Source organism: Phasianus colchicus, chromosome 1, assembly GCF_987193195.1.
Source record: "Phasianus colchicus chromosome 1, bPhaCol1.hap1.1, whole genome shotgun sequence".
Lineage (NCBI taxonomy): Eukaryota > Metazoa > Chordata > Aves > Galliformes > Phasianidae > Phasianus > Phasianus colchicus.
The window spans coordinates 196403444-196417220 of record NC_143436.1 but is presented as its reverse complement, the minus strand read 5'-3'; the positions used below and the strand labels follow the sequence as shown (position 1 = coordinate 196417220).

At 44.7% G+C, this 13777-nt stretch overlaps 1 protein-coding gene across 5 annotated transcripts in view; it reads right to left on the bottom strand.

Moving 5' to 3' along the window:
- C2CD3 (C2 domain containing 3 centriole elongation regulator) overlaps positions 1-13777 on the bottom strand; it is a 56378-nt gene that overhangs the window by 11992 nt on the left and 30609 nt on the right. For 2 of the 5 annotated variants that reach the window (XM_090134236.1, XM_031606113.2), the window contains 8 exons: positions 11164-11302; positions 10154-10218; positions 8296-8501; positions 7570-7661; positions 6808-6984; positions 5947-6164; positions 3402-4440; positions 2033-2126 (listed from right to left, as the gene is read on the bottom strand). In XM_090134236.1, coding sequence (XP_089990362.1) covers positions 2033-2126; positions 3402-4440; positions 5947-6164; positions 6808-6984; positions 7570-7661; positions 8296-8501; positions 10154-10218; positions 11164-11302 — 2030 coding nt within the window. Of the gene's footprint in view, positions 1-1868; positions 1899-2032; positions 2127-3401; positions 4441-5946; positions 6165-6807; positions 6985-7569; positions 7662-8295; positions 8502-10153; positions 10219-11163; positions 11303-13777 lie in introns of all 5 variants that reach the window. The other 3 variants (XM_090134239.1, XM_090134238.1, XM_090134237.1) reach the window with 3 other exon arrangements.

Sequence of the window (13777 nt, the reverse complement as noted above, 5' to 3'; positions counted from 1 at the left end):
GAATCACAGAATGGCCCGGGTTGAAAAGGACCACAGTGATCAGCTTGTTTCAAACCCCCTGCTGTGTGCAGGGTCACCAACCAGCAGACCAGGCTGCCCAGAGCCACATCCAGCCTGGCCTTGAATGCCTGCAGGGATGGGGCATCCACAGCCTCCTTGGGCAACCTGTTCCAGTGCCTCACCACCCTCTGGCTGAAAAACTTCCTCCTCATATCCAACCTAAACCTCCTCTGTCTCAGTTTAAAACCATTCCCCCTTGTCCTACCACTATCCACCCTTGTAAACAGCCATTCCTCTCCTGTTTATATGCTCTCTTCAAGTACTAAAAGGCCTCATTATGAGGAAATGAGGAAAGACCTCAGGAACCAGGGGTTGAGATGTGGAGAAAAAATAGCCTAGAAGCATTCACATTTTGTGAGGCTCAGCAGAACTCAGGTCCATGAGCTACTGCAGATTCACAAGAGAACCCTTTTTTGTCTCGAAACACTGCCATCTCTTTTGGCACGTTGGCCCGCTTTGCCCCCTCAGTGCTGCTTCTTCATTTTGTGTAAAAAAGAGGGAAAGCAGGGAGCCAGGCACCAGGAGGTGTCAGGATCACGCCGAGGCCAGCAGGGAGCTTTGCCAAGTGCCATGTGAGTGGCAGGGCATTGCTGACCTGCAGATGGGAGCAGCTCACATTTCGGCCCCGCTGCCACGCGCGGTGTTTGCTGAGCTGTGCGGAAACCAAACGAACCCTGATTTAGAAAGCAATGTTCTTTGTGCTGTGAACATAAATATGAGAGAGCAGTTTTCCTGCACTGCGGTGTGCCACTGACATGAGCAGAAAACATCCTGTTCTTACGGTGGCTGCGTAACACAGGGCTGGGTCCTCTCTCAACAGACGCCTCCAAGTGCTACTGCAAAGAATTGGCTGTGGCCAGCTACAGAATTCAAGAGGTTTAATCTCAGCTATATCCAAACAGGGCTTTGATAATACTCTCCCCAATCATTAATCCCTTTCAGGGGTGTGTTTCTAGCTGCTCAGCTTAGCACTGCACGGAGGAATTCAAGTAAAAATAGAATCAACACTGAACCATGGGCCTGAGGGATGTTTTGGAAGTGCGCTGAAGGATGAAGTGCTCCCAGGAAGAAACAGAAACTCTTCAGAGAAAGCAAAACTTGGAAGACAGGCATGGCAGCGAGATACAGCACAAGTGGGTATGGACAGAAGGGAACACAGAGAACTCCAAAGGAGAAACACATCTGAGATTCTGCTTTGGATTTCATCTGAGGTATTTGGATGTAGAATGAGAAGTGTGCTCAATGAGCACTGAAACACACCGCAGGCTGGGTATCAGTCAGGTCAAATGCAGGGATGCTGGAAGCATGCTCTGACTGTGATGGCTTTGATAGAGCTCCTTATTTCCATCAGGAAGAAGTCAAGGGCTTTAGAACAAGGTATTAAAAAATACCCATCTGATTTACATGAGATTTAACAATGCAAAACTGCAAAAATTCATGCATTTTACCTGGGGTGCAAAAATATTTATTAATTGCAAGCAGCTTGCATGACTTCAGAGCTATTAGATCCTGCCTAATTTTGTTCTGTTTAATCAAGCAAGCTGTTTGTGATTATACAAATGTTCCTCGCAGCATTTGTTCCATAGGTCACAGTGAGGGAAATGAATACCTTTTCTGCAAGAGGTAAATAAGTAGCCCAGCTGGTGCAGGACTCAGATCCAACCAACAGCCCTGCTGTGGCTGCAAAAGAATCATGCTTAGACCGCAAAAAAAACAAGTCACCTCTTGCAACACAGAGGCACAAGTGTCACTAACACAGCCACTGATGCTGACATCTATCCTCTCTGAGAGAAGTCAGAAAGACTTACCGTGGTTTGGAAACTGCCACAACCTCAGCACTGCCAGGCAAAGAAAGAAAGGGAGAAGTGCTGGATGATTTTTAAGGCTCCTTCCAACCTAAGCCATTACTCTATGATTTAACAACTGCACTCCATCAAGTAGAACAATAAAGGAAAGGATGTCCCATACTTACTGTGGGAGGGTGGGAAGAACTGCTGAGCATTCTCATGGAAGCTTCCATCTGCTCGGGCGGGAGGAAGAAGTTGGGAACAACAGCAGGTTCAGATCTGAGCAGAGCTGTTAAGAAACAACCTTTGGTGATGGGCAACGGCACAATGCTTCACAAGAGCTGAGGACTGGGAATGTGCCTCTTGTAATAGGGGCTAATAGGTACCAGGTGATGAAACTCAACCATTTTCATCAGTATGGTATCACTTTGAATGTTTGGGTCTCTCACCTGGACTCATAAAGCACAGGTCACAAACTTGCTTTTGTAGAGAACTTCCTCCTGCAAAGATTTCAGCACAACTTAGTGACACAGAATGTGAGATTTGGAATCCGTGCAAGAAATGTGGGAGAATGTTTTAAATGCAAAATACAACATATTTCTTCTCATACAAAAGATACATAATGCCAAAACATTAAAAAGTACAGGAAGACAGGTTGAAACTACCCAAAATTCAAGTTGTGCCAGATAAGGGTATAGGGTGGATATCAGGAAACACTTTGTTACAGAAAGGGTTGTTAAGCACTGGAATAGGCTCCCCTGGAGGTGGTTGAGTCACCATCCCTGGATGTGTTTGAAAACCATTTGGTTGTGCTGCTCAGGGATGTGATTTAGTGGTGGGTTGTTAGGGCAGTATGGTTAGGTTGTGGTTGGACTTGATGACCTTTAAGGTTATTTCCAACCTGAGCAATTCTATGATTCTATGAAACTGAAGTAATTATCATTCATCACTGCAAATATTGGTTACAGATGGCAAGGAAGTCAGCACTACACTCCACGAAACACACCATAACAAGGATCATTGATTCTAGGCTTACTGCATAGCAAAGAGCTCCACAGAGCAAGCTTTTCATTTCAGAAGTCTATGTGATTCATAGAACACTGGCCTGGGTTGAAAAGGACCACAATGATCATCTTGTTTCAACCCCCTGCTGTGTGCAGGTCGCCAACCAGCAGACCAGGCTGCCCAGAGCCACATCCAGCCTGGCCTTGGATGCCTGCAGGGATGGGGCATCCACAGCCTCCTTGGGCAACCTGTTCCAGTGCCTCACCACCCTCTGGCTCAAAAACTTCTTCCTCATATTCAACCTGAACCTCCCCTGTCTCACTTTAAAACCATTCCCCCTTGTCCTGTCACCATCCACCCTTGTAAAGAGCCGTTCCCCCTCTGTTTATACACTCCCTTCAAGTACTGGAAGGCCACAATGAGGTCTCCCTGCAGCCTTCTCCAAGCTAAACAAGCCCACTTCCCTCAACCTTTCTTCACAGGAGAATTCTAACCAAAAGATAAGAACCTCCTTGAATGCCATGTGTGCTTAAGGAAAGAGAAGGATACAAAACCATTCTTGGTTTCTCAGACTTTCCTGTCTCTTCCAGTGGGTCTTCGTGGCTGCCCTCAGACAAGCTGCCACTGTGCCCTTCCAAGCCTGCTTGGGCAGAAACATTCTTGGCACAGACCTCATCAGAACCACTTCTTTCCTCATCTTGATGATCTTCATTTAAAACTTCACTTCTTTCCTCCTCTCTCGCTGTGGCTTTTGGAGCAGTCAGTATAATGCTTCCTGGAAATTCCAGTAGTTCCTTGGAGGCTGTGTGAAACTCTGTGTGCTGCTCTACTTGCTTACTGTTAAGTGTTCTGTCCCAACTGTAATTTCCATTTTCTACCAGGCCGCCAACTGTCTGATGCAATTCTGACAAACAAGCAGGCTGAACCAGCTCCTTGTCAGCTGTTTCTGTGCCGTTACTCAAGCTCTTAAAGCCTTCTGCTCCTGTCCAAGGACTGCTCTGCAATGTGTGGGGGGTAACGCATGAGCTAAGAGAGGTGAGTACGCTTCTGTTGTCACCTCGTGGTGTGCTGGACAACGTGCTGCTCCGTCGGCTGCTCCCTTTCCTCAAACAGTCTATTTCCACCGAGTGCTGACCTTCAGGCTGCAAGTCTGCAGGCTGCTGGTCAGCTCCCAGCTCTACTGAGAGCACACTGGACCAGGGACTGGTTCTGTCAGTCAGCGTTGCTATTTCATTAAGAGTTCGTGGTTCTATAATGTCTTCTTCTTCGTACTCTTCTTCACTGTTTGGCTGATGGGCAAAAGCACCTCCATCTCCCTGGATGCAGTCTGCTGGATGCTCCCCTTCAGGGACAGCTTGGTCAAGCAGTTCCTGCAGCACACGTCTGCCAAGCACAGATCTCCCAAAGGAGCATGGCTGCTGCGTATCACTGCTGACACCACGTGAGTCCAAGCCCAGCTGGCCTTGATACACATCAGTCCTGTCATCTCCATCCTTCTGGCTGAGTACATGAGAAGCACCCAGCTTTCTGCTGCTGTCTTGATCCACGTTAGAAGAGTCTTTAGTATTGTTTGTGATAGTCTGCAAGTCTGGTTAATAGAAAACAGCATCAGAAAATGCAGAGAGAAATTGTTTGTCTTTTACCTGGGCTTCTAGCAGAACATCACATATGCAGTAATGGCTATGGTCAAACACACACAGCAATTTTGTCAAAAGCTGCTGATATGACCATGTTCTACCACTTACAAGGGCAGGAGGATAGAAATGCTAAAGGAAGAAAGGAAATGTTCAGGAAGACAGTGTTTCTAGTTATTTTTCAACACCTCTTTAAATCTACATATATAAAGAAAAAACTGGAGAGAGAAGATTGATATAAAGAATAGTTAATGGAATGTCATCTACAGCAAATGGAAAAAATATCTATTGCTCGGAACAACTAAAAGCAGTTTGTGCTGCTCAGATTGCAGGGGGAGAAGAGAGGAATAACAATGGTGGCAAACGTAGATAATCCTACCAGCTTTTCTTCTAGCTTTCCTAACTTTATTTAGTGGCTCAGAAGACACAGTTGCTACTGATATTCTACTGCTATTCTCTGGCTTTCAGTTCAGCTTAGCAACACTTATCAAACTGTAGAATCACAGAATGGCCTGGGTTGGAAAGGACACAATGATCATCCAGTTGCAATCCCCTGCTGTGTGCAGAGTCACCAAATGACAGCCAATTGTTAATTAAATACACATACAACAGAAATTCACTCTGGACTGCTGTTCAGTTACTGTGGCAGAATTAAGACTGAAAGCAAAGAGCTGCCTGTGCTCCTGGCACAGGGTCTGGAAATACAAGAATGGTTCTGGCATAAGAGAAATCATAGAATTATATAGAATGATAGAATGGCCGGGGTTGCAAAGGAGCACAATGCTCATCCAGTTCCAACCCCCTGCTATGTGCAGGGTCTCCAACCTGCACTGCCCAGGCTGCCCAGAGCCACATCCAGCCTGGCCTTGAATGTCTGCAGGGATGGGGCATCCACAGCCTCCTTGGGCAACCTGTTCCAGTGCCTCACCACTCCAGCTCCATCTCTTGGAAGTATAGTTTCCCTGCAGGCAGTAAGAGGCAGGAGAAGCCCAGAATAACTGCCCAGCTGGCAATACTCCTGGCCACAGTTTTTTCCTCTGCACAGCATTTCAATTCCAAGTCATTTTGCTATTCCAAGTGCCTCTCTGTTAGAAAATCACAGTGATTTGAATGGTTAAGCTAAAACAAAATTAAGTGCCAATTCCTCTTAGCAAAGGGTCACAGACTCAGCTCAGTGCCACTCTGCAGACTGGTTTTGCACAAGATCACTCTTTTTCTATTGGACATTGAAATTTAAGTGGAATTTAGGCCTTATCTCACATCTCATCTGCCTTTTGAATATTGTAACTCAATGATATCATTATTGGCAGCAGAAGTTTGAAAATCTCTCTGAAGCATTCTCCTAGTGGATCAACACATGCTGACCACCAACACCAGACAATGGTTTCTATTACATGAGGACTTTGAAAATGCTTCAAGGAAGCTCCTGATCAAAAACCCCAGACCAAATAACAACTTACCACTGATGAGGCTGCTGACCTGGGACACCAGTTGACTCGATTTTCTTAAAAGATGGCATCGGTTGGGATCCACTTCTCTGCTCCTCAAGCCTTGATGATCACCCTCCTGCTCTCCATGACTTGGTTGGGATCTGTTACCATCACTGAAGTCAGGAAGAGACCTGGTCAGCTTCTGGCTGAAGTATCTTTGAACTTCATCCAGCTCACTCAAGTTTTTTCTGTAAGCAGTTGTGAGAAAAAGGTAAGGAACAAAAAGAAACGATGGCAGAATGATTCTATCCACATCCTTCTAGTCAACAGGGTATAAATACACAAACACAATGTTAGACGTTTGTACTGTAAAACAGATCAAGATGTAAGCATCGAGGCTGCTCTACCTATGGGAAAGGACAATGTTTACTCAAGAACAAATTTAGGCTGGGAACTATAACAAAAAAAAAAAAAAGCAGCTAGTTTTAAACATACTTATTCAAAGTTGAATTTGCAATGACTTTCCAGTAGAAGTCTTAAAGGGTATTACTTGACTTCACAACCAATCTTGATAAAAATCTGAGTATTTTAAAATATATTGATTGTAGTGGCAGGAGAAATGATGGGAACAACTGAGAAAGTTTCTTTCAGTCCTGCAGATAATAAACATTCTCCCAAAATTTAGACCTGACCTGTAAGTCTAGAATCTAGACAAAAGAAAAATGAGTGCTTCCAGTAAGAAGAGAGATGCCCTGCTGTGAAAGGACATCCTTCTGTAAATTACACTGATACTTTTTTATCAGCCACTGTATTTTTTCATTTTCTTTAAAATCCAGTGCAAGAATTCTGAAGTTTCAAGATGTGCTTTGTAAATTTAAGACTTTGCCTTACCTGAGAGCAGTCAGAAGAGAAGCACGCGATGACAAGGACAGTGAATCCATCCTGGCTGCTCGTTGTGCATTTCCTTCTGCTTGCTGCAAGGATTCGTGAAACCTGCGCACGTTCTGCATGTGCTCCTCATGCCGAGGTGTGTGTGCCCTAGGGGGACTAGTTCTGCTAGGAACAGGCCTACATTTAAACACAGAAAGCAGTCTGAAATCTCTGCTTGGACAAGAGACATGGCAAAACGAAGGGGATATGCAAGTAACACTCAATTCTAAATTAGTACTATAAAGAACTCTTATTCTTATAAAGATCTGGCAGAATTAACTGCCAGTTTTAGTATCAGTATAATGGAATCACAGAATCACACAGAATCACAGAATGGCCAGGTTGGAAAGGACTTCAATGATCATGAATTTCCAACTCCCCTGCCACATGCAGGGCGACCAACCTCCACATTTCATACTAGACCAGTTAATACTAGACCAGGCTGCCCAGGGCCCCATCCAATCTGGCCTTGAACATGACGGGGCATGGAAGTTCTAAAGCAGCAGCTCGCAAATGAAACATCAGTGGGAAGAAAATCTGGGTTTTGTAGAAAGGTACCTATACCCAGGTTACCATCTCCTGGACTGCCCTCTCACTGGTAAAGGGAATTCAGTATAATCTTTCCAACATAGGAAAAGATCTTTGATAGGGCTTTATGTTATCAAATATGCAAAGTTCTGCATCCTGGAAGTGATCAGTATGACTCACAGCCAGCTGACTTACTGTTCTCGAGAAGGAACACCAACTTCTTTTGGCAACACGGGCTTGGAAAAGCTTGGAACATTACTGGGAAATGCTGGAAAGATGGCCTTCATCTAGAAGAAAGATGAACGCCTCACATGAGTCTTCCACAGTGAGAAAACAGAAATTGCAGTAGTATTTTACTGAGTATCTTACTGAGCAAACAAACATTTTCTAAATATAAACTTTCAAAGGATTTTCCAGCACTGAGCCAAAGTACTGTTCAACTACACTCTTATTTCAGAGACATCTGTTAAAAGGCAGATTCAGCTATCATATGTAGGAAGTCTGACTACCCTGCTTTGTAACTGCAGTTTCCAATTTACATTTTCCAGTTCCAGCTTTGTTGTATAGAACAGTCATCCAAACAAGGGAAAGTAGGCAAATAACAAGAAAAATTCATGCTGGAAGCAGTATCATATAAAATAATAATAAAAAAACATTGTGTTAAAAAGATAGGAGGGTAAAATTCTGCCTTTTTGCTTTCAGCAACAGCATGAAATTATTACGTGTAGCATGAGAAGGACTGCTGGATCCCTCCTCACTCTACTGAAGAGTGAACTGGTGGAAAGCAAGGTAAAGTGACTCCACTACATATATACATCCTATCCCAGTACTGATCCACTGCAGTAAGGCAAGCTTGCTATGTTTGCTCATTACTGCTGATCTAATCAGACAATGCACAGGGTAAGAAAGCAAAGTACGTACTGCAGAGCTTGGAGTCTGCGTGCGGATCCTTGCCTGCCTTTCTTCTTTGAGATTATTTATATTTTGAAGGGGAGAGACTGCTACTTTGATCTGTCCTCGGCACTGCCCACTGAAGTCGGTGATGTTGTACCACCCGCACACCAGCTGGAAGCCAGAAAGAAGGGGAGAAAGGTCCACTGATGCAAATCCTATCACTCGTTCTGTTTCTGAGGAAGAAGAATATAAAGCGTGCGTTAATTTCAGCTGCATGAGATGGCAACATTTGAGAAATGCCAAAAGGCAGACAGTTATAGAGCCTTTGAAACGCATCGAGGATTGACAAGGAAAGACTTCTCATTAAAAATAAATAAATAAAAAAAGTTTCTAAAAAGTGGTAGTAAAGAATAGGGTTTAAGAAAAACAAACAGGGGCTTAGATTTGGAGTTTTACCAGCCTTCAAACCAAGACACTTGTGGTGTCTGACTTAGAAGGAGAAATTGTTTGAAGTAATTAAAGCAGCCTCTTCCCTGCAAACATGCCAAATTGCCCATAGCTGCTAACTTGAAGACCTACAGAGGTGGTAGTTCACAGCAGAGAGGGTCTGGCTGTAGGTGCAAGGAAGGACGTGGAGGTTATGCGCCCTATCCAGTATTTTATCAGAAGGTTTCTGTTGCCAAACCTTTCAAAAATCATAGACTCACAGAATGGCTTGGGTTGGAAGGGACCTCAAGGATCATGAAGCTCCAACCCCCCACCACAGGCAGGGCCACCAACCTCCACATTTCAGAGCAGCCCAGGCTGCCCAGGGCCCCATCCAACCTGGCCTTGAACACCTCCAGGGATGGACGGGGCATCCACAGCCTCTCTGGGCAGCTGTTCCAGCACCTCACCACTCTCTCTCTAAAGAATTTCCCCCTAACATCCAACCTCAATCTTCCCTCCTTCAACTTCAAACCATTTCCCCTTGTCCTGCTGTTATCTCCCCTACCCAAGAGCTGACTCCCCTCCTGTTTGTAGGCTTCCTTTAGGTCCTTGAAGGCTGCAATGATTCACCCCACAGCCTTCTCTTCTCCAGGCTGAACAAGCCCAGCTCCCTCAGCCTGCCTTTGTAGGGGAGCTGCTGTAGCCCCCTGATCATCTTTGTGGCCTCCTCTGGACCCTCTCCAACAGCCCCAAAAATACCATTTGTCATTACACAGTTTCATTCTTGTACAACATTTTGTCTTTTCTGTCTTGCAAATTTCTCTGAAGCACAGAACAATCAACCAAGAAGAGGATGCTGTAGGGAGCCTGTTTTGCAGGGGAGTTGGACTCGATGACCTCTAGAAGTCCCCTCCAACTCCTACAGTTCTGTGATTCTGTGATTCCACTCACATAAAAACACCCCTGCAGAAACAATGAGAGTGCAGAGCTGAAAGGAGAATGGTTGTGCACACATGGTGCTCTGCACTATGCAGAGAAAGGCTGAGTTACACAGGATGTTTACTTTGAAAGCAAAAATTCTGCCAGATGAACTTTAAAATATAAAAAGGGGGAAAAAATTGGTATTTTAAAGATCACATCCCAGTAGTTGAATTGGGGGCTGTCCCAACAAGAAATATATACCCATGAGACTATAAAAATATCCAAATGTCCCTTCAGTAGAAAAATCCAACCTCTAAAATACTGTCAAATTAAAATAGGGAAATACAAACAGCCAAAGCTTGCCAGGAGATAAACAGGGAAAGATGCTGAGGGGCAGGAAATCAATGTGTCTATTGCATTCTTCCAGCCTAAGGCCAACAGTATCTTTGCAACTGCACTCCCCAAGTTACTTGAAGTCACCCAAGGAAAGGGATGCAGAAAACCACTCTTCTCAACACTGCCCTACAAACTTTACCTGCTTTATGCCACACTTTGAAGACCAAGGTTTGCTGCGGATCCAGCAGAAGTTCTTTGGATAATCTGTGAAAAATAAAGTCATAATTTATTCTGTGAAGCAGGAAAAAGAGCAGGCACAGTAAAATGCCTCTGAAGATCCAGTGATGTTGTGTCTATCCATACAAACCAGTTTGTACCTTGAATGATGAGCAAAAAAAAAATATTCCTTAGTCACCAAAAGCATAACTTTATGTGGTTTGGGCTTTTGTTTATTTATGTTATTTCCCTCTCCTTTCTCTCATCGTAGGTTCAAAGATAGGACACTGAAACACAAGGAATCTTAGGAAATAGGAATGGAGTACCAGCCAATCCCATGGTGACTCAGTAAGCACAGTGACAGCAAAACACAGGGGTTGTGGCTGAAAGCTGTAATACTCAAACCTTTGGGAAATCTTTGGGAAATAAAGAGGAACACTGAAATGACAAATGCCTTTGCTGAGCAGCTTTTAAGTCACTTTAAGCAACGCAGCTATGAATATGCAGAAAAACCCAATAAATTGGATGAAGCCTTAACACATCTTCCCAAGAGACTTTAGCTATTAGCAGCCCCTTTCTCTACATGGAGAAACTACAGCTGAATGGAAACAGACTGACTCACCCGAAGTCTTAAGCTGAAACACTGTGGCAGCCATGGTTTGGTGCACCTCAAATGCCCTTCCTCAAGTTAGCTTTAAGATCAAGCCTCCTCAAACAATTTTCCACCCAAAATAAGCATGTGGCACTTATACAACATGTATAAGTATGTATACAAGTATTTCTAGCTGGGAGAAGCTCAACAAGACTGCTTGTCAGACCTGGAAAAAACGCTTTTTAGAGCTTGCTGGATCAAAAGCTGAATGAAGGGGAGTCTAAGCTTATAAAACCACAGAGCAGGAAATAAAGCAGTATAGGCCCATAAGCAGAACTTCACACCCAGCTGTCACACCCAAAGGGTTTGCAGGCATGGCTGTGTGAGCCCATGTCACCCACCTTGCTTGTTGCTGGAAGTCCCAGATAGGTGACTCTGTGTTTTCTATTACTGGAGTGGTTATTGGAGCATCTGAACCAGCAACAGCAAATGACACACAGCTACTGGGTGCAGACACTTCCCGTTCTGTCAGAGGACTCCCTAAAATTAGACAGTTAAAAACAGAATTGGCCAGAAGATAAAAGAAATTATTCATTTATTTTTAAAATTTAAAGGCAATTAGAAGTAGGTAATTAATGAAGAAATCCATCATCTAGGAAATACTCCTTTCCAGGGGCGAAACTGAGAATACTTTGTATTAACAATGGAGGCAAATAACACATGAATCCTTTAGAGAACAGAATGCAGAACATCCAAGGGAGAAGCTCAGAAAAGGATCATCCAAAAAGTCAGAGGCAAAGCCAGAATTAAACCCAAGTCCCTGGAACCCCATTCCAGTATTTCATCTATCTTCCAGGCTGGACCACAGAGCTTGGCAATCCTAGCTGCAAACAGAAAATACTTTTGAGTTATAAAAGTCAGCGTGACTTTACAGTTGGCTTGTTGAGAGCACACTCATTTAATTAAGTATTAACGTAATTAACTGAAGGATTTCTGCCACAAGAGAAGCAGAGCATAGAATGCTGATGTATGGCTTTCCTTGGATGGTGATTCAGAAGAGCTATATGCTGATGATTTCCAGACTCACTCATCTGAGAAATCAGTCTACTTCCAGCATGGTTCAACCCACCAGATCTGAGAGCTCGTCCAAGGAAAATTCTGCCTTCTCCTTTGTGCTGTGTTATTTTTCCAGATGGATCAGCTCCCCGTCTGGCTCAGCAGGCAGCTGCACAACTCCACATGCCTGCATGAGGAAGGCAGGGAGCAGTGCATGGCCATCCAACTGTGCTTTGAGCAGGGGTAGAGAGCATGGAGACATACAGCTTAATGTTGTATGAGGCAGCTTCAGGAAATACTGCTTTTAAACCACGCATCACCCAGACCTTTGTGATTCCTACACCATGGGATGGCATTCACTCTGCAATGCACCTGTGAGAGCTTCCTGAGACTTCTTGTGTGAGAGCAGTTCAGGGCTGGAAATATAACCACTGTCTTCCTCATGCATCCTGAATTAAGCCAGGAAAAGGCTTGTGAAGAAACAGATAATGAATTAATTAGTCTGATTTTTTGGATATGCTCACACTTAGATCATTTATAAGTAGAGGAACGCAAGGTCAAATTAAGAGATGGAGCTGAACATTCCCCAGATGCTGCTGGATATTAGATATTAGATATTATATAGCAACAAATGAAAGATGTAGAAATCACACGATAACCTGCACTATATTATATCTTAGCAAAGGACCAGGGACAATGATGTGCAAAGGTGTTTGGGAAATAGAGAATGAAAGAAAGGATTTCTACCACTGCATGTGACCCTTCTTCCAGACTTGGATCCTCTTAGTTACAGTTGCATTAGGGAGATTAATTTGCTTCAGTGCATCACCACATGTAAAGCTGCAGATGCATTTTACTGCTAATAGAGCTGTTCAGACAGTAAAGGTGCAGCTGGCAAGATCTGCCAGAGGAGAAATGGACTTCACTAAGGGGAACCAAGGTCACACTTTGTAATCAAACACCACTCAGTTGTTACAGATGCATTCCTCACCTCTGCCTTCCAAGGACTCAGTATGTGGCTTTGGACTTCAGGTTTTAGCTCTAAGACCAAATCAGCCAGAATGACCAAAGCTGAGAAGTATGAACCCATCTTAACTAAAAACTCTTTCCTCTTGACATCTGATTTGCCAGGAAAATATGATCAAATGTTACCTGTTCAACAGAAAGGTGGGCCTGGGTGAATCTAATGATGTCCAACACAGCAAAGTGCAAGGTTTGGCACTTGGGCCGGAGGAATCCCAGGCATCCAAACAGACTGGAAGGAGCAGTCTTAGAGAGCAGCCTTGCAGAGAAGGACCTGGGGTTCCTGACTGATGAAAAACTGAACATGAGCCAGCAGTGTGCTCTTACAGCTCAGAAAGCAAACGGGATCCTGGGCTCCATCAGCAGAGGGGACAGGGAGGTGATTGTCCCTCTCTACTCTGCCCTTGTGAGGCCCCATCTGCAGCACTGCATCCAGGTCTAGAGAGCCCAGTATAAGAAAGACAGGGAGCTGTTGGAGGCCACAAAGATGATCAGGGGGCTGCAGCAGCTCCCCTACAAAGACAGGCTGAGGGAGCTGGGCTTGTTCAGCCTGGAGAAGAGAAGGCTGCGGGGTGAATCATTGCAGCCTTCCAGGACCTAAAGGGAGTCTACAAACAGGAGGGGAGTCAGCCCTTGGAAAGGGGAGATAACAGCAGGACAAGGGGAAATGGTTTGAAGTTGAGGGAGGGCAGATTGAGGTTGGATGTTAGGGGGAAATTCTTTAGAGAGAGAGTGGTGAGGTGCTGGAACAGCTGCCCAGAGAGGCTGTGGATGCCCCGTCCATCCCTGGAGGTGTTCAAGGCCAGGTTGGATGGGGCCCTGGACAGCCTGGGCTGCTCTGAAATGTGGAGGTTGGTGGCCCTGCCTGTGGTGGGGGGTTGGAGCTTCATGTTCCTTGAGATCCCTTCCAACCCAAGCCATTCTGTGATTCTGATT